At 43.4% G+C, this 24,108-nt stretch overlaps 1 protein-coding gene and 1 non-coding gene across 6 annotated transcripts in view; both read left to right on the forward strand.

Moving 5' to 3' along the window:
• Positions 1-754: 754 nt before the first annotated feature.
• ASH2L (ASH2 like, histone lysine methyltransferase complex subunit) overlaps positions 755-24,108 on the forward strand; it is a 38,887-nt gene continuing 15,533 nt past the window's right edge. The window contains exons 1-11 of one of the 5 annotated variants that reach the window (XM_025395063.1): positions 755-2,016; positions 2,668-2,734; positions 3,284-3,429; positions 6,030-6,146; positions 6,566-6,654; positions 6,926-7,020; positions 10,713-10,808; positions 11,433-11,528; positions 13,182-13,257; positions 16,426-16,519; positions 18,046-18,263. In XM_025395063.1, coding sequence (XP_025250848.1) covers positions 1,829-2,016; positions 2,668-2,734; positions 3,284-3,429; positions 6,030-6,146; positions 6,566-6,654; positions 6,926-7,020; positions 10,713-10,808; positions 11,433-11,528; positions 13,182-13,257; positions 16,426-16,519; positions 18,046-18,263 — 1,282 coding nt within the window. In that variant the 5' untranslated portion in view covers positions 755-1,828. Of the gene's footprint in view, positions 2,430-2,667; positions 2,735-3,282; positions 3,430-6,029; positions 6,147-6,565; positions 6,655-6,925; positions 7,021-10,712; positions 10,809-11,432; positions 11,529-13,181; positions 13,258-16,425; positions 16,520-18,045; positions 18,264-24,108 lie in introns of those variants that run through there. The other 4 variants (XM_025395066.1, XM_025395064.1, XM_025395067.1 and 1 more) reach the window with 4 other exon arrangements.
• LOC112630817 lies at positions 19,444-19,550 on the forward strand. Its single transcript, XR_003120954.1, has one exon. It is a non-coding gene; the product is annotated as a U6 spliceosomal RNA (small nuclear RNA).

Below are 24,108 nucleotides of genomic sequence, written 5' to 3' on the forward strand. Positions count from 1 at the left end.
TTTTTGTATTTTTAGTAGAGATGGGGTTTCACCATGTTGGCCAGGCTGGTCTCAAACTTCTGACCTCAGGTGATCTGCCTGCCTCAGCTTCCCAAAGTGCTGGGATTACAGGCTTGAACCACACAGGTGAAACCCCATCTCTAGTAAAGATACAAAACTTAGCCGGGCATCATGGCACGTGCCTGAAATCCCAGCAGCTGGGGAGGCTGAGGCAAGAGAATAGCTTCAACCCGAACCCGGGAGGTGGAGGTTGCAGGGAGCTGAGATCGCCCTACTGCACTCAGTCTGGGCGACAAAGCCAGACTCTGTTTCCAAAAAAAAAAAAAAAAAAAGGCTGGGCGCGGTGGCTCACACCTGTAATCTCAGCACTTTGGGAGGCCGAGGAGGGTAGATCACTTGAGATCAGGAGCTGGAGGCCACCGTGGCCAACATGGTGAAACCCTGCCTCTACTAAAAATACAAAAATTAGCTGGGCGTGGTGACAGACACCTGTAATCCCAGCTACTCGGGAGACTGAGGCAAAAGAATCGCTTGAACCTGGGGCGGAGATTGCAGTGAGCCAAGATCGCACCACTGCGCTCCAGCCTGGGCAACAGAGCGAGACTCTCTCAAAAGAAAAAACAAAACAACAAGAAAACACACAATTTTGCGACCATATGTTAAAACTGCTACAATAATATGTATTTGGGAGGAGATACTTAGAGCAAGCATCCCTTTGGAGTACCATCTCTTTGGAGTACCAACACCTGATTTTAGTTTTTATCACCAATTTTAAAATGTCACCTGGCAACTCAGGTCTTTCTTCAATTTTGTTGAAAACCAATAATTGGGAACCAATTGGGAAATCAGTATCTACATATTTTCCATGGCGTTCAGTGGCCCGGACGTTCCTACCCTATTGGTGGACACATCATTGTAAGATTGGAGTGAGGATTGGCGAGGGGTGCGCCCTTCTTGTGTAAAGCGGGAGAAGAGTCTATTGTTAGGCAACATTTTAGGATATAGGATAATAAACATTGGTGTCCTGAAAACGTTCCTGGCCGCAACACTCAGAGCTTTGCATTCTCCAGTTTGGAAACCATGGCTCTGAAAGACTCAACTCACTCCAGTGATGCCAGCCACCAGCTACTGTCGATGACTTCGCAAGTTCGTACTTTCAGTCCACACCTCTTCCTTTCGCTGGGCACCAAACTTGTCTACATTCCGAGTGTCCCGGCACCCCCCCGGGCTTCGCTTTCCACCTCTCACACTAGGAAGCGGCAAGCCGCTTCTGGTGCCCACACCGATCCTCTGCTGCCCGCCCTGGGTCCTCCACCCTCGCCCCTGGAATCGGCCTCCCTAGATTCCCTTCCCTCTGAAGGTCATTTGGAAACGGGCTCCAGGGGGCGACCCTGCGCAGAAAACCAAATTCCATCCGGGTTGGGCAGGGAGTGCTAGTCTCCAAGGAAGACGTTTCCCACTTTCGGTGGTGAGGAGTGTTCGGTGGCACGGCCAGCGCTCTCAAAGCTCCTCCTCTACGCGGGGATATCCAGTCGTAGCCACGAAAATACGCTGCATCCGTCCCTGATTCCAAAGGAAGTCCTAGAGGGAGTCCTACCAACCATCTAGCTTCCTCCGCCTTCCCCGTGCCAGGCCAGCGGCCACCGCAGGCTTGGAGGCCCGGCCCACCTCTGCCCGCGCGACTGGCCTTAAAGCGGTAGTGTAGTTAGGCTTCCTCAGGCAGGCAGTGGACCCACCGCGAGTTTTTCCTGTTTGAAGACTACAGCGTCTCACAACAACGCGCGCGAGAAGAGAGGGTACTCTCGCGAGAAGTCCAGGGGTGGCCGTGATGGCGGCGGCGGGAGCAGGACCCGGCCAGGAAGCGGGTGCCGGGCCTGGCCCAGGAGCGGCCGCAAATGCAACAGCTGCAGAAGAGGGGGAGATGAAGCCGGTGGCAGCGGGAGCAGCCGCTCCTCCTGGAGAGGGGACCTCTGCTCCTCCGACAGCTGAGCCCAGTTCCGGCGAGGCTGAAGGCGGGTAAGAGGTCCTGCGGCCAGAGGAGGACGCGGGAGGGAGGCCCGCCCCTCGCGAATTCCGCGGCTCTTGGAGCCCTGCCGCCCGCCCCCTGCGAACTCAGGCCCAGCCGCCAATGGCTCGCCCTGCCCCTGCGCAGCTTGGCCCGTCCTCTCTCAAGAATATCTCAGATAACGCCCCTTCCGCACCTTTCACGGGCGGTGGGAGTTGAGGCGCCTGTCATTATCACTGACTCTTGCTCCCCGGCAGGAAGCTGGTAGCTCACTCTTTAACGGGAGGCCTTTACATATTCCAGACAAAAAAAAACAAACAAACTACTTTTGCAGTGCCAGACTGGAAGAAGTAACGGTCACTCTGAAAACAGGGTGGGAGAGCTGCCTCTCTTTGAACCTCTCCCAGGACCAACTCTAACCCAGGTAGATTTGTCTGTAAAAGCTGATTAGGCGTCCCTGTGCTCCGTAGGTCCGCTACTGTCTTGTCCACCTTCTCAATATCCTGACAATACCTTGGGCATCCAGTCTGAGAACAGGCGTAGCTGAAAAAGCTGCAGGAATATGAAGTTCGACTGTAATTTGATCATCATTTTTGGGAATAGGTATTTTGAGGTTTGTTTGTATTGAGAATTCTTGCTTGAGCTCTTTCATTATCTTATAGGGAGGCAAACTTGGTCGATGTAAGCGGTGGTTTGGAGACAGAATCATCTAATGGAAAAGATACACTAGTAAGTATTTCTTTTTAGTTGTTTGCAAGACAACATAGGGTTTGGTTTTAAATTTTTTTTTTTGCGGCGGAGCCTCACTCTGTCGCCCAGGCTGGAATGCAGTGGCGCTATCTGGGCTCACTGCAACCTCCTCCCGGGTTCCTGCGATTCTCCTGCCTCACCCTTCCGAATAGCTGGGATTACAGGCACCTGCCAACACACCCAGCTACTTTTTTTTTTTTTTTTTTTTTTTTTTTTAGTAGAGACGGGGTTTCACGATGTTGGCCACGCTGGTCTCCAACTCCTGACCTCAGGTGATTCTCCCTCCTCGGCCTCCCAAAGTGCTGGGATTACAGGCTTGAGATACCGCACGCGGCCTTGTTCTTAAATTTTTAAGCGAATCAAAAATACATTCAGTCCAGGCACGGTGGCTCATGCCTGTAATCCCAGCACTTTGGGAGGCTGAGACCAGCCTGGGCAACATAGGGAGACCCTTGTCTCTTAAAAAAATAAAATAAAGTAAAATACATTCAAGTCAACTGATTTGATTCTCGAATTGCTCTGACACAGGAAGGTGCTGGGGATACGTCAGAGGTGATGGATACTCAGGCGGGCTCCGTGGATGAAGAGAATGGCCGACAGTTGGGTGAAGTAGAGCTGCAATGTGGGATTTGTACAAAATGGTTCACGGCTGACACATTTGGCATAGATACCTCGTGAGTACTTTTCATAGTTTTTGTAAGAATTACTCGGTAAAATAAATCTGAACATGCTCAACAGTTAGTTTCTGGGCAAAATAAATGCGAAGTATTTCCTATGTCTCCTGACTCCTATTCAGCAAGTAGGATGTTGAATCAGGGATTGTTTTAATTCCCTTAGCATGTTATCTGCACAGCCCTGATAGATACAATGGTGGGTATTGTCCCTCCATTTGAGTTTACAACCTGGTTTGGAGACCAAAAAAAATGCAATTACAAACTGTTATATAAACAAATTTAGGACAATATAAACCTTGTGTTGGTGTTTTGGATTTTTCAGAAAGAATTAGTGTATATGTGGATAAAGCCTGTTGTCCCAAATTTGAGATGACCCATGCTCTTTATGCCTGAACCGTCCTCTTTTTCCTTTCTCATTGCTGCTGACTTACTCCTTTAGGTATGTTGTCTGCTCTCCTCAGCAAAGCTATTTCCAATCATGTGCCTCTTCTAGTGAATTAAAATAATATTGTGATTGAGAATGAAAGACTTTTTTCCTTATACCGACTCCTGTCTATTGGAATAACTGTACTGCTCGCTCTTTGTAATGTTCTTTATGGTCTATATTATACTAATACATTTATATAAGACTATATAAAAATAAGGCTGCATATGTGTGTGTTTTCTTGTTTTTTTCTTGCAACCGGGTCTCGCTCTGCCGCCCAGGCTGGAGTGCAATGGCAGGATCACAGCTTGCTGCAGCGTCGAACTTCTGAGCTCAAGGAATCCTCCTGCCTCACCCTTCCAAAGTATTGGGATTACCGGCATGAGCCACCACACCCAGCTTTCCTTTATAATCCGTTGTATACTTTCTAGTTAAAAGGTTAAAATGGGTTTTAGAAATGCTGATGTCTCAATTAACATGTGACTTGTGATTTAGGAAAGAGTGTTTTTAAAAAGAAAGAAAAATACTGAAGGATCAGGAAGAAATAATTGATCTTGGTAGCAACACCTGTTGGGAAAACACACTAGCTAAGTGAGCCTGGTCTCTTAGAGAGGCCTAAGATAGGGCCACTTTTGCCGGAAGAATTTGTTTGGATAGACAGTTTAGGAAAGGAAATTTACTAGTGAGATAACTGGGAGGAATTCAAGGAAAAATCAAATCACAGTTCAAAATTTTGGTAGCTTTGGAGACAAGAGTTTGTAACCGAACTTGAAAAGTTGTATCTAAAGCCCAGTTAGATCCTATCCGTGGTATCAAGTTTAAAAAAAGCAGGGGGCGGGGGCCAGGCACAGTGGCTCACGCCTGTAATCCCAGCACTTTGGGAGGCCGAGGCAGGCTGATCATGAGGTCGGGAGTTGGAAACAAGCCTGACCGATATGGTGAAACCCCGTCTCCAAAAAAAATACAAAAATTAGCTGGGTGCAGTGTTGCACACCTGTAGTCCCAGCTACTCAGGAGGCAGGAGAATCACTTGAACCCGGGAAGCGGAGGTTGCACTCCAGCCTGGGCGACAGAGTGAGACTCTGTCTCAAAAAAAAAAAAAAAGGCAAGGCATGGTGGCTGACACCTGTAATCCCAGCACTTTAGGAGGTGGAGACAGGAGGATGACTTGAGCCCAGGCGTTCTAGACCAGCCTAGGCAACATAGTGCGATCCTGTCTCTATGAGAAATAGAAAAAATGAGCTAGGCATGGTGATGCACCCCTGTAGTACCAGCTACTCAGGAGTTTTAGGTGGGAGGATTGCTTAAGCGCCGCAGGTTGAGGCTGCAATGAGCCATGATTGTACCACTGCACTCCTGCCTGGGTAACAGAGTGAAACCCTGTACCCCCCCCAAAAAAAATAAAGCCCAGTTAGGTGGGATGGATTATCTTTTGCAACTGAGATAGAGAATGTCAGCTAGCAGGGTATGAAAAAGGCTGCTCTTTACACCTGTTTGTGTTTGAATTAAAATAACTATTTACCTACCTATCTTTAGTATGAGGCTTTGCCTTCTGTAAATGAGTTTCTCACAATAAACTGTTTAACAGAAGAGGTTCTACAGAGAAGTGAAGGTAAGGAAACTCAGCCTTAACATTTGTAAGAATGTTTCTTAATTCCATGAGGGTAACAATAGTTGGTAAATGCTTGGTAGTCTTCTCTGAGGATACCCTAAGCTAGTTTCAGAGTCCAAGATAAACCTTTGTTCTGGTTTCTTCTCTTCTAGCTTAAGCCATTTATACTAAAAGTCTTCTGTCCTTCTGTTACTTTGCCCTTTGCAAGACTAAACTCCTGTCCTTTTCCTGTCACCCTGTGCAATCACTACCATGTTTCCTCAAATGCGTTGATTCCTCTGTTGCATCCCATGTCTGCCATATTGTCTTTCCCCTCCTGGCCTCTTCCTCTCTTGACTTCAAATAGGCAAGTCTTCTCTTGATGTCAGGTGATCCACCCGTCTTGGCCTCTCAAAGTTCTGGGATTACAGGCATGAGCCACCACGCCTGGCCTAGTTATCTACATTTTTAATTCATTTTTTCTTACATTCTGCCTGCCCTTTCCAACCACATCATTGACACCATAGAGATACACCTTAGACTACTTTGTCCTTTTCTACAGCTGGCCTGGCATATTCTTTTTAGGTGCTCAAAAAATAAACTAACAAGATACCTTGTAAGAACAAGTGAGAACCTTCTGGATGCCGAATTGTCCAGTATAATGGATAAAGTCTTATTAATTTTTGTGACAGAAAAATCCAGGTATTTTTAAGAATATGAGCCCTGTTTTGGTTTTGACAACCTTTTTACATTTTAAGACTATGTTAACATATTAACATTTTAATTTACCTGTCACTGAGGGGAATGGATGCATGTTAACTTCTCATAAAGAAGTGGACAGCCTGGGCAACATGGTGAAAGCCTAACTCCATAAAAAAAATACAAAAATTAGCTGGGCATGGTGGCTCATTCTTGTATCCCAGCTACTTGGGGGACTGAAGTGGGAGAATCAACCTGAGCCAGGGAAGGTCAAGTCTGCAGTGAGCTATGATTGTAACACTGCACTCCAGCCTGGGTGGCAGAGTGAGACCCTGTCTTAAAAAAAAAAAAAAAAAAAAAGAAGAAGAAGAAGTGTGTGTATTCACAAGTTCACTAATTTGTATAATTTGTCTCTTCTGTAGATCCTGTCTACCTTTCATGACCAACTACAGTTTTCACTGCAATGTCTGCCATCACAGTGGGAATACCTATTTCCTCCGGAAGCAAGCAAGTAAGAACAAACTCTGGAGTATTAGAAGATGATTATGCACTGGAAAAGAAAAGGGATCTGGGCTTAGCAGAATCAGGAGACCTTTGCCTAGTAGCTGGTATAAGTTCAGTTGGGGTTTAGCTCTGAATAATTGCAGTTGCCCATTTCAGGTCACATGATGACTCCATTTTGCTGCTGTAATTGTTATTTTCTGGACCACTTATTAATTATTCCCTTGGTAATAGAGATATAGTACTATAGATAACTGTTTCTTCCTTTTTGTTTTTGATAGACTTGAAGGAAATGTGCCTTAGTGCTTTGGCCAACCTGACATGGCAGTCCCGAACACAGGATGAACATCCGAAGACAATGTTCTCCAAAGATAAGGTAGAGGTGGAATTAATGTAATTGCAATATACTAAAGAGTTAGGTGGAACTTCTAAATATACTCCCTAACAAGTACTTTCTTCCCAGTTTTTAATGAATATATGACAGTGGATTCAGTGATTACCTTGTTCTTTTTTTCTTTTTTTTTCAAGACGGAGTCTTGCTCTATTGTCCAGGCTGCAGCGCAGTGATGCAATCTCAGCTCACTGCATCCTCTGCCTCCTGGGTTCCAGCGATTCTCCTGCCTCAGCTTCCCGAGTAGCTGGGATTACAGGCTTGCGCCACCATGCCTGGCTAATTTTTTCTATTTTTGGTGGAGACAGGATTTCACTGTGTTGGCCAGGCTGGTCTCCAGCTGACCTCATGATCCCCCGCCTTGGCCTCCCAAAGTGCTGGGATTACAGGTGTGAGCCACCGCACCTGGCCTGTTCTGTTTTTTTTAAGAGAGAATCTCACTCTGTCACCCAGGCTAGAGTGCAGTGGTGTGATTATGGCTCACTGCAGCCTTGACCTCCTGGGCTAAAGCAATTCACCTTCCTTGGCCTCTCAAAGTGCTGGGAGTACAGATGTGAGCCACTGCGCGTGGCCCATTTTTAGTTTATTTTTTCCAAAATTATTTTGAAAATTTTCAAGGTGGAATGTAGTGACACCATCATGGCTCACTGAAGCCTTGACCTCCTAGGTTCAGGTGATCTTCCCACCTCAGCCTCTCGAGTAGCTGGGACTCCAGGTGCACGCCACCACACCCAGCTCATTTTTGTGTGTGTGTTTTTTTTTTAAGAGACAGGGTTTCGCCACGTTGCCTAGGCTGGTCGAACTCCTGTACTCAAGTGATCCGTCCGCCTCGGCCTCCCAAGTTGTTGGGATTACAGGTGTGAGCCACTGCACCTGGCCTGTTTCTTCTTCGATTTGCCAGTTAACATTTTGCTACATTTGTTTTATCTCCCCCTATCTCTGTTTTTCTTTTAAGCTGTATGAGACTACCTTGTAGGTATATTTTACCCAATATTCTGTTAATACAATCACAATGCAATGATCATAGTAAAGAAATTTAACATTGGTGCAGTACTACTAATTTACAGTTCATATTTGTAGTTTCTCAGGATTATTTTTGTGTTAATAATATCCTCTTCCATAGCTTCTTCCTCCATCCAGGATCTGGTTAGGATCACCCATTACATTTAGTTGTAATGACTCTTTTGTCTCTAATCAATTAATAAAACAATTCCTTTATTCAATTGGGTTTTGCTCTATTACCCAGCCCGAAGTGCAGTGGCACAGTCACGGCTCACTACAGCCTCAACCTCCTAGGTTCAAGCTATTCTCCCACCTCAGCTTCCCGAGCAGCTGCACTCATGCTACCACATCCAGCTAATTAAAAAATTTTTTTATTGGAGATTTGGTCTCACTATGTTGCCCAGCTGGTTTTGACCTCCTGGGCTCAAGTGATCCTCCTGCCTTGGCCTCCCAAAGCTCTGGGAAGACAGGCATGAACCAACACACCCAGCTCCTTTATTTATTTATTTAATGAATTAAAAATTTTAAAGTGCTTAGACAGTTGTTTGGCATGATATTCCTCAATTTGCATTTGACTGTTTCTTCATGATTAGGTTCAGGTTAAACTTTTTTTTTTCCTCTTTAATAGGGACGGGTCTCACTACGTTGCCCAGGCTGCTCTTACACTCCTGGGCTCAAGCAATCCACTGGCCCTGGCCTCCCAAGGTGCTGAGATTAAAGTTGTGAGCCACTGTGCCTGGCCATGTGTTAAACATTTTTGGCAAGATTATATAGGTATCGTGTGTTTTTTAGACCGCCACATCAGGAGGTATATAAGATATTGGTTTGTTTTATTATTAGTGATCCTAAATTTGAGTAGTTGGTTAAGGAGGGAGCATTTTTATCTTTGTGCTAAGTAATCCTTAAGCCATACATGGAGATTATGTGAGTACCTTATTCTCCTACTCCTTTCAACTAGTGATTTTAGCCACCATTGATTATCCAACCCTGAATCAGTTGTTAGAGTAGTGGTTGTAAATCAGAATACATTCTTCAGTTGCAAGTCTTCTGTAAATAACTTCCCCTCATTCTTTTTTTTCCCTTGGAAATATCACTGTGGATTTTTTAAAAAAATCAATGTGTCCATTGTTGGAAATTTTTTTTTTTTTTAAATTGAGATGGAGTCTGGCTCTGTCACCCAGGCTAGAGTGCAGTGGTGCGATGTTTTGGCTCACTGCAACTTCTGCCTCCTGGGTTCAAGTAATTATCCTGCCTCAGCTTCCTGAGTAGCTGGGACTACTGGCGCATGCCACCATGCCTGGCTGATTTTTGTATTTTTTGGTAGAGATAGGGTTTAACCATGTTGGCCAGGCTGGTCTCAAACTTCTGACCTCAAGTGATCTGCCCACCTCAGCCTCCCAAAGTGCTGGGATTACAAGCGTGTGCCACTGCGCCCACACTTGCAAATGTTGTTGCATTTTTTTTATTTCTGACCCTCAGATTGTCCCAGATTCAACCATTGTAGCCCTATTGGACTGACTCCTGAAACTCTTTGATACGCCCCCATCCATTTTTGAACTCTTCCTTACTTTCTGGAATAACAAAATATTCCAGGCTTTCTTTGTACTTCCCCTGGTTCCTTTTAGTAAAGATTTAGTTTTCATGGAACTAACTCTGGTGGTGGAACTTTAGAAGATTATCTGCATAGGAGGCCAGAAGATGAAGGTCAAAAGTCGTTTCAGTCATGTAAGCAGGAGTTGGTGAGAGCCACAGTCACAGCAGTGGGGATGGAAGGGAGGCCTGATTGGAATGACATTTCTGAAATTTTAAAATTTATTTGGTGACTGTTTAGGTATAAAAATTGTGAGAGAAGCCGGGCACGGTGGCTCAAGCCTGTAATCCCAGCACTTTGGGAGGCCGAGACGGGTGGATCACAAGGTCAGGAGATCGAGACCATCCTGGCTCACCCGGTGAAACCCCGTTTCTACTAAAAAATACAAAAAACTAGCCGGGCGAGGTGGCGGGCGCCTGTAATCCCAGCTACTCGGAGGCTGAGGCAGGAGAATGGCGTAAACTCGGGAGGCGGAGCTTGCAGTGAGCTGAGATCCGGCCACTGCACTCCAGCCTGGGCGGCAGCGAGACTCTGTCTCAAAAAAAAAAAAAAAATTGTGAGAGAAGAGTCAAGGACAGCTCTTATTGTATCTAGCTTATTTGGGTGATTACTGGTTCTAAGTTATCGGGAGCAAGAATAGAAATCTGAAAAGCAGATTTATGAGGTAAGATACCAAGTTCCATTTTAGTCACAAGAAGTTTGAGGTCCCTTTAGGATGTCCAGATAGATATGTCTCAGCTGGTAGAAATAGGAGCTCAAGAGAGAATAATTTGGGAGTCATCTTCTAATTGATAACCAAGGGACTGTGACAGAGCTTTTCCCTCCAACTGGAGTGTAAGCCCCACATGGCTAAGGTTTGTTTCTACTTGTGGAAATCCCCATAATCTGTATATTGTGTGTATACAATGAAATATTCAGTGATTAAAAGACAAACATGTAAACCTTGTATAACATCATGGGGGGAAAAAACTAACATGGATTTTTCTCTTGATTCTAACAAGGTCTTTGAAAAATGCTGTTTTCTTTCTTTGTCAGCATATTTTTGACTGCAGTGGTAATAGTCTTAATTTATTTTTAAAATTAGGATATTATACCATTTATTGATAAATACTGGGAGTGCATGACAACCAGACAGAGACCTGGGAAAATGACTTGGCCAAATAACATTGTTAAAACAATGGTAAGTAGACTACAATTGATTAGACTTGACATTTAAGAAACCATTGTTCTTTGTAAGAATTAAATAATATTTTATCGTCTCACTGTGAAATGATAAAATTAAAACAACTTAATGTTATATCTTTGAGTGTGAGATACAGCTAATTGTGAATTTTAATAGTTTTTGGACACAGAATCAGTGAGATGCATATTGTGTCTTATGTGAACATTGCCCACATACACCTGGTTTTATGTATTGAAACTTTTGTCCACGGTACTTTTGCAAGAATAATTTTGTATTGAAATTAGAGACCATTTCTTTTCTTCTATTAAAAAAAATGTTATGGGCAATATTGTCCTTAAAATTAAAGAGAACACCTGTGGAGAAGTCAACAGCAAGCTGTTAACAGTGCTTATCTTTGTGAGATAGAAGGATAGGTGAGGATTATGAAAAACTTGGGCACTCTTCGTGTTTTCTCTGTTTGAATTCTTTGATGGTAACGGATTATTTCTTAGAAGGAAAAACAATACTATCTTTTTTGGACACTACACCTAGGAACTGACTTTTGGAGTTGGTGGTTGATTATTCATTCCATACTTTTAAGTATAAAATGTTCATTAATAGTAAAACACTGCTTCTTTTTAGAGTAAAGAAAGAGATGTTTTCTTAGTAAAGGAACACCCAGATCCAGGGAGTAAAGACCCAGAAGAAGATTACCCCAAATTTGGACTTTTGGATCAGGTACATTAATATGTTTTATATTTACTTTTTGATTTTAAGCCACTTGGGGATAGGGAGTCAGGTTCTGTTTACATGTGTATATTTGCCGCATAACACACTGCCATTACATGCGCATAGTATCGTGGACTCCAAAAAAATAGTGACTGATACGAGAGTACTCACCTTCAACCAAGAGATCAGTGTCTTACAGTGTTTTAGTTGTGGGTCTTCTCCAAAATGTTATGAATTTCTTCAAATCACTTTTTTTTAACTTTAGTTTCCTCACTTGTAACATGTAAAAAATGCTATTTCAAATTACTTCTAATCTTTCTGACATCTCAAATTTTGCTCTTAAAAACATTCTTTGTTGTTAAAATAATTTGTTATGAAGAATTTGTGTTGCATATCTAACATAACAGGCAAATGAAAATTGCCGTTTTTTTGTTCAACAGCAGGGTTCACATTTGGCCAGTCAGAATGTCAAATCTTAAAGCTGTGTCTTTACACGTTTTATTTGCCAGCTTTGAAAATGCAAGATTCAGCCCGGTGCAGTGGCTCATGCCTGTAATCCTAGCACTTTGGGAGGCTGAGGCAGGAGGATTGCTTGAGTCCAAGAGTTCGAGACCAGCCTGGACAATATAGCAAGACCGGTCTCTCAAAAAAAAAAAAAAATGCAAGATTTCACATAGAAATTTAGATTTCTGTCTTGTAAAATGAAAACATCTGACTACATGGGGCCTGAATTCCCACAGGAGCTGAGTGAATGGGGCTTAGGCACTCTGGTTTGCCCTGTGCCCTCTCGTGCCTCTACCCAGGTTGATTGATTAATTGCCACTTATCACCATTCTGAAACTATTCTGGTCCTTACACTTGGCCTGCCTCACGCATACTTGCAAGAGTGCTTGCTGGTCCACAAAACACCCAAGTTTGGGACCCTGCAAGCTTCATTGTTTAGAATTGTCGACTTCAGGCCTGGCATGGTGGCGCACGCCTGTAATCCCAGCACTTTGGGAAGTTGAGGCGGGCAGATCACTTGAGGTCAGGAGTTCAAGACCAGCCTGGCCAACACGGTAAAACCCTGTCTCTACTGAAAATAGAAAAATTAGGCTGGGCATGGTGGCTCACGCCTGTAATCCCAGCACTTTCGGAGGCCAAGGCAAGTGGATCACCTGAGGTTGGGAGTTTTGAGACCAACCTAGCCAACACGGTGAAACCCCATCTCTACTAAAAAATACAGAAATTTATCTGGGTGTGACAGCAGGCGCCTGTAAATCTCAGCTACTTGGGAGGCTGAGGCAAGAGAATCGCTTGAACCTGGGCGGCAGAGGTTTCAGTAAGCCAGTATCAGTGCCACTGCACTCCAGCCTGGGCGACAAGAGTGAAAGTCTGTCTCAAAAAAAAAAAAAAAAAAATTAGCCGGGCATGGTGGTGTGCACCTATAGTCCCAGCTACTCGGGAGGGTAAACCAAGAGAATCGCTTGAACCTGGGAGGCAGAAGTTGTAGTAAGCTGAGATTGTGCCACTGCACTACAGACTGGGCGACAGAGTGAGACTCCATCTAAAAAAAAAAAAGTCAATTTTAGTTCCCATTCTGTTAGAATTTCTCTTGTTTTATGAGCATCCAGATTGACTGACTTATGTAGACTCCTATTTTAATTGGATATATTTTTGCAGGACCTTAGTAACATTGGTCCTGCTTATGACAACCAAAAACAGAGCAGTGCTGTGTCTACTAGTGGGAATCTAAATGGTAAGTGTTTACATATCTCATTGCTGAAATATTTGGAAGCTATTGAATCCAGTTGTTCCTAGAATTGGCCTTTCTTTGGGTTGACTCTTAACCTGGATACTTACTAAGATGCTTTTATAGTTCAAGCTCAATTTTTAGGAGCTAGCCAAGGATTTGGCAGATGGTAATAGAGGAGAACTTTTTGTCACTTTACAACACAGTTTGCTCTTGAGTCAGACAGGCTTAGCATAAAACAAGGAACCATTTCAAGGTCAGATTTGCTGTGTTTATATCTGTATCCTTTTTTTTTTTTTTTTTTTTTTTTTTTGAGACGGAGTCTCGCGCTGTCGCCCAGGCTGGAGTGCAGTGGCACGATCTCGGCTCACTGCAAGCTCCGCCTCCTGGGTTCACGCCATTCTCCTGCCTCAGCCTCCTGAGTAGCTGGGACTACAGGCGCCCACCACCACGCCCGGCTAATTTTTTTGTATTTTTAGTAGAGACGGGGTTTCACTGTGGTCTCGATCTCCTGACCTTGTGATCCGCCCGCCTCGGCCTCCCAAAGTGCTGGGATTACAGGCGTGAGCCACCGCGCCCGGCATATCTGTATCCTTGTAACTAACATTAAATTTAGAAAGATTCAGCTCCTCTCCACTCTTTTTCTGCTATTCAGTTGCTACTTTTAACAGATTTCCTGTGCCCATCTTCTAATTTTTCTTGCCCTGAAACTTCAGCTCATTCATGTGATAGCATTTCTATATTAACCACCGAATACAGCTTGTTCTTCTGTTAACCCTTCTAATAATGGGAAAAGCTCTCGTTACTAATGGTTATCTAATACGGGTTGGGGTGGCTGAGAGATTTTAGCTGTTCATCTGATACATGGCATCATTAACCTGTCTTTTGGAGTGGTAGGACTTAAATAGCTGATCGTTTCTACTGTTACTAATATTCTAAGATGGGTTGGAAATAGCTAAGTGTGTTGTTTATCTTTTTACAACATATTTTCCCCTTTTAATTGTTAAAATTTGACAAATACATGGTGCCACTTCTGTTCTTACAGGTGGAGCCACTTTTGGAGGTGAATTCCTCCACTGTCTTCTTTCAGCCTCTCAGACTTAAGTATTTTGTGGTTTGGAAAATGCTTTTTGCTGAGCTGTGGTAGAAGCTAAAACTACATAATTTTGAAGCATTGTGAAAATGGCGGCAATAGCACTTAATATGAAACAGTAGTTGAGTTTAATGTTAGTCTTTAAGAGCTTGTATGTTGTCATATTCTGCCTAACATGGCCAGCTACCCCTCTTTTGTATTGTTTGCTCTGTTCTGGATGGATCTGAAACTTCTTAAAATAATTAAAATGCAAACAACAGTTAAAAATGTAATTCTGGCCAGGCAAGGTGGCTCACGCATGGTATCCCAGCACTTTGGGAGGCCGAGACAGACAGATCACCTGAGGCCAGGAGTTCAAGACCAGCCTGGCCACCATGGCAAAACCCCGTCTCTACTAAAAATACAAAAAAATTAGCCGGGCATGGTGGCAGGCACCTGTAATCCCAGCTACTTGGGAGGCTGAGGCAGGAGAATCACTTGAACCCAGGAGGCAGAGGTTGCAGTGAGCCAAGATCATGCCACTGCATTCCAGCTTGGGCAACAGAGCAAGACTCCGTCTCGAAAAAACAAAAACAAAAATGTAATTTTTTTTGATTACAGTGACTTAAACTAGAGATGATGACATTGCAGCAGTTTAACATTAAACTTTTGCCATGTGCGGTGGCTCACGCCTGTAATCCCAGCACTTTGGGAGGCCTAGGTGGGCGGACCACAAGGTCAGGAGGTCGAGACCATCCTGGCTAACACGGTGAAACCCTGTCTCTACTAAAAATACAAAAAATTAGCCAGGCGTGGCAGCGTGTGCCTGTAGTCCCAGCTACTTGGGAGGCTGAGGCAGGAGGATGGCGTGAACCCAGGAGGTGGAGCTTGCAGTGAGCCGAGATCGTATCACTGCACTCCAGCGTAGGCGACAGAGCAAGACTCTGTCTCAAAAATAAATAAATAAATAAAAATCTTTTATGAAAAATAGAATAACATCTGAGGTGTTCATCAAAGGAAATTCTGCATAAGTCTGGTCCTGTATATGCAGAATATGACCCACCTTCAATGTCTTGATCCTTTTTATTGCAGCAGAACTGCTGATAATTCCCAAGCTTGCCCCAAATTAAGATTTAGTACTCTGCAGTTGTTTACGTAAAGGTGTTTTCCTGCAGTTCAGGGACATTTCCTGGAAGAAGGAAAAATAAAACTAATTGAGAGGAATTTGAACCAGACAAAATTTTCAAAGTACCTATTTCAGAAATACACAAGGTAATATTCCTTGTGGCTTTAGTATGTAGCTAAATTTTTTGTATAAAATACGTAAATTGTCTATTCATATTAATTGCTTTTAGTTCCACAAACCAGGTTAATCTAACCTGAATTTTAGTACATTGGCATAATCTTAATAAATGTTGTATTGACGAATGGGTATGGAACTAAAACTTGCCTAGCAAATTGAAAGCCTTCTTTCTTATTTGTGTCATGTGCAACCACGATGGAGATCTAGCAGTACTGGAGAGAAACACCTTTTTAGTACTTCTGTTTCTGTTTTCCATGTTGGATGTATTTTGTCTTGTTGGATATTCAAGTTCAATGCTTTAGCAGATATTGTGCCTTTATGATGTTTATGGACTATATTGTGTAGTTCAAGCAAGTGAACATCGACTTACAGTGAGGATAGTCTCTCTTTATGGGTGTTTATATTAATTTGGATGGAAAAAAAATGTACCCATACAGTTGTTTTCATTCTTTCTAGCTGAGGGTGTTTGGGATCTGAATGAGTGAAAATGCATTTGTGTCACACCCTCAGAAAGTATACTAATAGTTGCAGTTTATTACGAACAAAAGTTGAAACTGTAATCTGACCATCACTAGTGCTGGATTCATTTGAGCTTATTGCCAGAACCCAGTGTTCCGGGACTGTGAGATGCCTAGTAGATTTTTTCAAAACCAGTGTGAAATCCAATATGTCTTTGGAAGGAAATCCTCCTGTGGTGTTACACAAATGCACACTGGGTGTGTTGGTCCCCATGGAATTTCAGTATCCACATGGTGCTTCCCTCATGGCTCATTGAAAGTGATCTGCCTTCTCTTCAAAGGGGGAATTGCAGCAGGAAGCAGCGGAAAAGGACGAGGAGCCAAGCGTAAACAGCAGGATGGAGGGACCACAGGGACCACCAAGAAGGCCCGGAGGTGGGGAGAGTGCCCACCCCACCCCACCTCACTGTTTAAGTATTATTTGGTGCTGGGAAAGTCCAGCTAAGGGAAAAGAGCTCAAGGGTTTAAGGTTTAAAAGCCTGTCGATTTATTTTCCAAACCTTGAGCACTTTGAGGGGCAAAATAACCACAGGTTGGAGGCCGGGCGTTGGTGGCTTATGTGTGTAATCCCAGCACTTTGGGAGGTCAAGGCAGGTGGATCACTTGAGACCAGGAGTTTGAGACCAGCCTGGTCAACATGGCAAAATCCCATCTCCACTAAAAATACAAAATTAGGCAGGCGTAGTGGTGAGCACCTGTAATCCCAGCTACTTGGGAGGCTGAGGCAGGAGAATCGCTTGAAGCTGGGAGGCGGGTGGCAGTGAGCCAAGATGATGCCACTGCACTCCATCCTGGGCAACAGAGTGAAACTCCGTCTCGAAAACAAACAAAAATAGTAATCCCAGGTTGGGTGCAGTGGCTCATGCCTATAATTCCAGCACTTTGGGAGGCTGAGACAGGTGGATCACCTGAGGTCAGGAGTTCGAGACCAGCCTGGCCAACATGGTGACCTCATCTCTACTGAAACAAAAAACCAAAAAATTAGCTGGGCCTGGGGGCACATGCCTATAATCCCAGCTACTCGGGAGGCTGAGATGGGAGAATCACTTGAACCCAGGAGGCAGAGGTTGCAGTGAGCTGAGATCACACTATTGCACTCCAGCCTGGGCGACAAGAACGAAACTCTGTCTCAAAAAACAAACCCAAGTTTAAGTATTATGTTTTATACATTTGTTAGTGCAAAATTTATAGTAGTAACAAGGACAGCGTCTTCTGTCATGATAAGCCTGGGGAACCTAGGGAGTGAAGTTCTGTTAAGGCAACTTGAGAAAGGATAGGTGGGGAGGGAATGAAACCAGTGTTGAATGTTAGCTGCTTAACTTTCTGCTTCTCCCTTCTCATGCCTTTTCCCTTCCCTTTGCCTAATATTGAGACAATGAAATCCAGGTTACTTATTTATATATTTTTGTGAGACAGAGTTCTGCTCTGTCGCCCAGGCAGGAGTGCAGTGACGGAATCTCAGCTCACTGCACAAGTTATTTACTTAGATTAGCAAGATAGCAAGTGCTTATGTCTCTGAGTTTCTGTTCATTACTTTATAATAATCAATACACTGAAGAATATCACCCTAATCACCCCCATTCCTCTTCTCCCTTCCACCCCATGATGTACCAGCTCAGTTTCATAGACATCAATTCATGCTTAATAGACCACCGGGAAGATACCCACAATCTGCAAGTAATTTGACCAAAACTACCTTGCTCAATAAAGCTAATCCTTTTCACTTCCTTGTTTTGCCTGAAGAGGGCAGAGTTATCTATTTGAGTAATGAGAAGTATTTGCTGTGAAGTTGCATGTATTCTAGCTGAAATCTAATAAACCAGAGGACTTTCTTACACAGTTGAATGCAGTTGAGTTAGAGGGGGTTTTAGTTTCTTGATTTTATTTTTTCCTTTCTGCAGTGACCCTTTATTTTCTGCTCAGCGCCTTCCCCCTCATGGCTACCCCTTGGAACACCCGTTTAACAAAGATGGCTATCGGTATATTCTAGCTGAGCCTGATCCCCACGCCCCTGACCCCGAGAAGCTGGAACTTGACTGCTGGGCAGGAAAACCTATTCCTGGAGACCTCTACAGAGCCTGCTTGTATGAACGGGTTTTGTTAGCCCTACATGATCGAGGTATGTAAAGTATTGGATATCATATGGATGCAGGGTTACTTTGAACTGCCATCATTAGCCTTGTCAGTCTAGAATTAGGTGTACATCTCAGTCTGTTGCCACTGCCTTACCCCCATCTCAGACTAGATTCTTCCAGAATGTGCAGGAAATTCTGTTCCTTCCTATGAGCTCCAGCTGTTTGATATACATATATATAGTTTTTTAAAACTTTCTATTTTGAACTAATTTTAAACTTGCAGTAAAGTTGCCAAAAATAAGTTTTTTTCTCATCAAGCTTTTCCTAATGATAATATCTTAGAAAACTGTAGTACAGTTATCAAAACTGGGAAATTAACATTGGTAAATATTATCAGCACAACTAAAGAAAGACCTTCTTTCGATTTTACCACTTTTTCCACTCACACTTAATTCTCTTTAGTCTGTTGCAGTTCCAAAGCCATTGTTTATCTTTCATGACCATGATATTTTTTAAGTGTTTTAATGAGTTATTTTGTTGAATATTCCTCAGTGAGGATTTGTCTGATATTTTCTCATGATAAGATTGAAGTTAGGCAGTTTGGGGAAGAATAACACAGAAACAATGTCTTATAGCATCATCTCATGGGATTCGTGATGTCAGTAGGTCTTACTGGTTACGTTGACCATGATAATTTGGTTAAGGCGATTCTGCTAGCTTTCTCCACTGTAAAAAGCTACTGTCTTTCCCTTTATACTTAACAAATGTCTTCAGCAAAAGTACATCGAGTCTATCTATGCAAATATCTTGTTTGTTTTTATACTTATGTCCACTAATTTTAGCACCCATCAGCGGATATTGTCTGCAACAATTATGATCGTGTTGTTTGATGATTTTCTATTTCCTCTCTCCCTTTTCCATTATTTAATTTATTATTTGTATCAGTATGGACTCATATATATTTACTTTATTCCAGGGAGTGTAATCCAATACCTTATTTTGTTGTTTAAATTATTCCAGCTTTGGCAAGTAGGAGCTTCTTCAAGAAGTTGGTTCTTGTGTTTTTTCAATAAACTGCATCTTTTAAAAAAAAATTTTTTTTCTTACTTTGAGGCATCAAAAGGTGTTCCTGGCCAATTTTATATTTTCTTTGCCCCAGGCCTACTTCTTCACTGAGCCCTGGTTCCTTTGATTGGAGCATATTGTTTAGAAATTAACATCTAGGTGCTCACTTCCGTATAGCACATATACGAAAATTGGAATGATACAGAGAAGATGCGTGGCCCCTGTGCAAGAATAACATGCAAATTCGTGAAGCGTTCCTTATTTTTTTTAAGTAATGAAGTAAATAAACAAATAGAAATTAATAGCTAGGTGTTAGGTGTGCTATTACTAGGCGTCATTGCTTCTAGACTCCCTCAGTGGTCAGAGATAGGAAATGCACATGTGTATGTACAAACCTGCATGTACACACATAACAATTTATATTGATACCTGGGATGACAGCCTTCTTCCTTTCCTTATTTGTAACATCTTCTTCCAACAGTGGGAAATGTGAATAATTAGATAGATAATTATCTACAATATATTTACTTTATTTCACAATATACTTTATTTATTTTGTTATAGAGATCAGGGTCTCACTCTGGCCGGTATGCAGTGATGCAGTCCTGGCTCACTGCAGCCTCAACCTCCTGGGCTCAAGCGATCCTCCTGCCTCAGCCCCCTGAGTAGCTGGGATCACAGGCACACACCACCACACCTAGCTGGGTTTTTTTATTTTAATTTTTTAGAGGTGGGGTCTTACTGTGTTGCCTAGGCTGTTCTGAAACTCCTGGGCTCAAGCCATCATCTTGCCTCAGCCTCCCAGGGTCTTGGGAGTGAGCCACCATACTTGACCTTGTTCATATTTAATATGCACATAAAGTAGTTTCAGAATTTCTTTTTATTTTTTTTGAAATGGAATCTCACCCTGTCACCCAGGCTTGAGTGCAGTGGTGCAATCTCGGCTCACTGCAGCCTTCACCTCCTTGGCTCAAGCAATTCTCATGCTGAAACCTCCCAAATAGCTGGGACTACAGGTGTGTGCCACCACCCCCGGTTATTTTTGTATTTCTAGTAGAGATGGGGTTTCGCCATGTTGGCCAGGCTGGTCTCAAACTCAGGTGATCACCCATCTCAGCCTCCCAAAGTGCTGGGATAACACATGTGAGCCACTGCGCCCAGCCTTGTCTCCTTTTTTATACATGAATAGCAGCGTACTATAGTCTTTGCTCCATGCAATTATTTATTTTTATTTTTATTTTATTTTATTTTATTTTATTTTGAGAAAGGTTCTTGCTCTGTCATCCAGGCTGCAGTGCAGTGGTGCGATCTCAGCTCACTGCAGCTTCGACCTCCCAGCTCAAGCAGTCTTCCCATCTTAGCCTCCCAAGTAACTGGGACTACAAGCACACATCACTGCACCCAGTTAAATGGTAATTATTTTTTTAGGGGCAAAGTCTCCTTCACTGTGTTGCTCAAGATGGTCTTGAACTCCTGACCTCACGTGATCCTCCTTCCTTGGCCTTCCAAAGTGCTGGGATTACAGGCATGAGCCATTGCATCTGGCCTCATTGTTTGTTTTCAAGATGGGGTCTCTGCCACCCAGGCTGGAGTGCAGTGGTGCAATCATGGCTCACTGCAGCCTCAACCTTCGCTGATAAAATCAGCCTACAAAGCCTCGAAATTCTCTCCCACCTTTTGCCATTTTTTCTTTCTGTGGAAGTCATGGGGTTCTCCCCTGATTATTTATATTGCTCCCTTATCTCACATAATGGCCTGGTAATAAAGTAAGATTCAAACCATATACAGAGGTAGAGAGATGAATTACAGTGAATACCTGTCTTAGTCCCTTTGTGTTGCTACAAAGGAGAACCTGAGGCTGGGTAATTTGTAAAGAAAACAGGTTTATTGGGCTGAAAGAAGCATGGCACCAGCGTCTGCTTCTGGTGAGGATCCCAGGCATGTCTACTCATGGCAGAAGGCAAAGCGGAGCAGGCATTAGATGGCAGAGGAAGCAAGACAGGGAGGGAGGTGCCAGGCTCTTTTTAACAACCAGCTCCTCAGAAACTAATAGAGTGAAAACTCACTCACACCCCCACACTCCTCATTAATCTGCTCTTGAGGGGTCTGCCCTCATGACCCAAACACCTCCCTTCAGACCCCACCTCCAACATTGGGATCAAATTTCAACCTGCATTTGGGAGGGTCAAATACCCAAGTTACAGCGATACCTTATACACTTTTCACCCAGATTTTAACAGTTCTAGATTTTGCCATGTTTGCTTTATCTGTTTATTTCTTCTTTTTCTGAATTAAAAAAACACATATCACCCTATATATGCTAAAAACTATGCATCTCTTAAAAAAATGCGGCTATTGGGGCCAGGTGCAGTGGCTCACGCCTGTAATCCCAGCACTTTGGGAGGCTGACATGGGCAGATCACCTGAGGTTGAGAGTTCAAGACCAGCCTGACCAACATGGAGTAACCCCATCTCTACTAAAAATACAAAATTAGCGGGTGCGGTGGCGCATGCCTATAATCCCAGCTACTCAGGAGGCTAAGGCAGGAAAATCTCTTGAACCTGGGAGGCGGTGGAGGTTGCAGTGAGCCGAGATTGTGCCATTGCACTCCAACCTGGGTGACAAGAATGAAACTCCATCTCAAAAAAGAAAAAAAAAATGCAGATATTTTCTTTTATAACCGAAATAATTCCTTGCTATTCAAATTCAGTTCATAATCAGATTTCCTTGATTGTCTTAAATACCTGTTCATCTCCTGAAATATTAGTTACAAAAGGAAAATTGTCATTTCGCAGTGGAGAAACCTGGCAGGCATCATCTTGATCAAGTGACCAGAGTGAACATCACTATTTTGATAGCATATATGATACACTGAGGGGCACAACATTACCTCATTGGAGTTCTGAGTAAAAGTAACAATAACCTTGACCTTAAAATGAGGAAACACCAGGTCAGGCACAGTGACTCACGCCTATAATTCCAGCACTTTGGGAGGCTGAAGTGGGTGGAAAACCTGAGTTCAGGAGTTTGGTACCAGCCTGGTCAACATAGCGAAACCCCATCCCTACAAAAATACAAAAATTAGCCAGGCATTATGGCAGGCAACTGTAATCCCAGCCACTCGGGAGGCTGAGGCGGGAGAATCGCTTGAACGCAGAAGCCAGAGGTTGCAGTGAGCTGAGATTGCGCCATCACACTCCAGCCTGGATGACAGAGCGCGAGACTCCATCTCCAAAAAAAGAGAGAGAGAGAGAGAAAACAGAAAACACCAGACAAATGTAACTGAGGGACATTCTGCAAACTGAAATGACCAGTATTCTTCAAAGTGTCAAGCTTACGAAAGGTTGAGGAACTGTTTGAGATTGGAAGAGACTAAGGAGACATGACAACTAAATGAAATGTAGAATCTAGGATTAGAACCTGGGCCAGAAAAGGGGTTATTACTTGGATAATTGGCTTAATTTTAAGACGATCCATGGATTATTTAATAGTGTTGTTAATTTTCTGGTTTTGATGATTACGTTATGATTATACATGATGTGAACATTTGGGAAAACTGAGTGAAGCACACACTAGGACTCTACTATTTTTTGAAAGTCTGAAATTGTTTTAAAACAGTTAAGGTTAGGTGCAATGGCTCATGCCTGTAATCCCAGAACTTTGAGAGGCCAAGGAGAGCAGATTGCTTGAGTCCAGGAGTTTGAGACCAGCCTGGGCATCGTGGCCAAACCCTGTCTCTACAAAAAATTAGCTGAGTGTAGTAGCACTTGTAGGACCAGCTACTTGGGGGTTGAGGCAGGAGGATTGTTTGAGCCCAGGAATTCAAGGCTGTAGTGAGTCAAGATGACGCCACTGCATTCCAGCCTGAGCAACAGCATGAGACCTTATCTCAAGGGAAAAAAAAAAAGAACTAGTTAAGAGGCTAGGCACAATGGCTCATACCTGTAATCCTGTTACTTGGGGGGCCAACACAAGAAGATCACCTGAGGCCACGAGTTCAAGGCTGTGGTGAGCTGTGGTTGTGCCACGACACTCCAGACTGAGTAAGAGAGCAAGACCCTGGCTCTAAAAAAAAAAAAAAAAAAAGATGGGTGTGGTGGCTCACGCCTATAATTCCAACATTTTGGAAGGCTAAGGCAGGCAGATTTCAAGCCCAGGAGTTCAAGACCAGCCTGGGCAGCATGGCAAAACACCATCTCTACAAAAAAAAAAATGAAATACAGAAATTAGCTGGGCATGGTGGCACGTGCCTATAGTCCTAGCTGCTTGGGAGGCTGAGGTGGGAGGATTGCTTGAGCCCGGGAGGCAGAGGTTGCAGTGAGACGAGATCACACCACTGCACTCCAGCCCAGGTAATAGAGCGATACTCTGTCTCAAAAAAAAAAAAAAAAATCTTTTAAACAAAAATTTATTCAAATTAAGTTCCAAACTCATCACCATTGGTTTTTATATTTTAGGGAATATGCAGTATAATTAATATCAATCAGATGTCTTAAAGATAATCAGATGTAGGCCAGACACAGTGATTCAGCCTGTTATTCTAGCACTTTGGGAGGTCAATGCGGGTGGATCACCTGAGGTCAGGAATTCAAGAGCAGCCTGACCAATATGGTGAAACCCCGTCTCTACTAAAAATGTGAACATTAGCTGGGCGTGGTGGCAGGTGCCTGTAATCCCAGCTACTCAGGAGGCTGAGGCAGAAGGATTGCTTGAACCTGGGAGGCGGAGGTTGCAGTGAGCCAAGATCGTGCCACTGTACTCCAGCCTGGGCTACAGAATAAGACTCTGTCTCAAAAAAAAAAAAAAAAAAAAAGTTAAAATTT

This window comes from Theropithecus gelada, chromosome 8 (assembly GCF_003255815.1).
Source record: "Theropithecus gelada isolate Dixy chromosome 8, Tgel_1.0, whole genome shotgun sequence".
Classification (NCBI taxonomy): domain Eukaryota; kingdom Metazoa; phylum Chordata; class Mammalia; order Primates; family Cercopithecidae; genus Theropithecus; species Theropithecus gelada.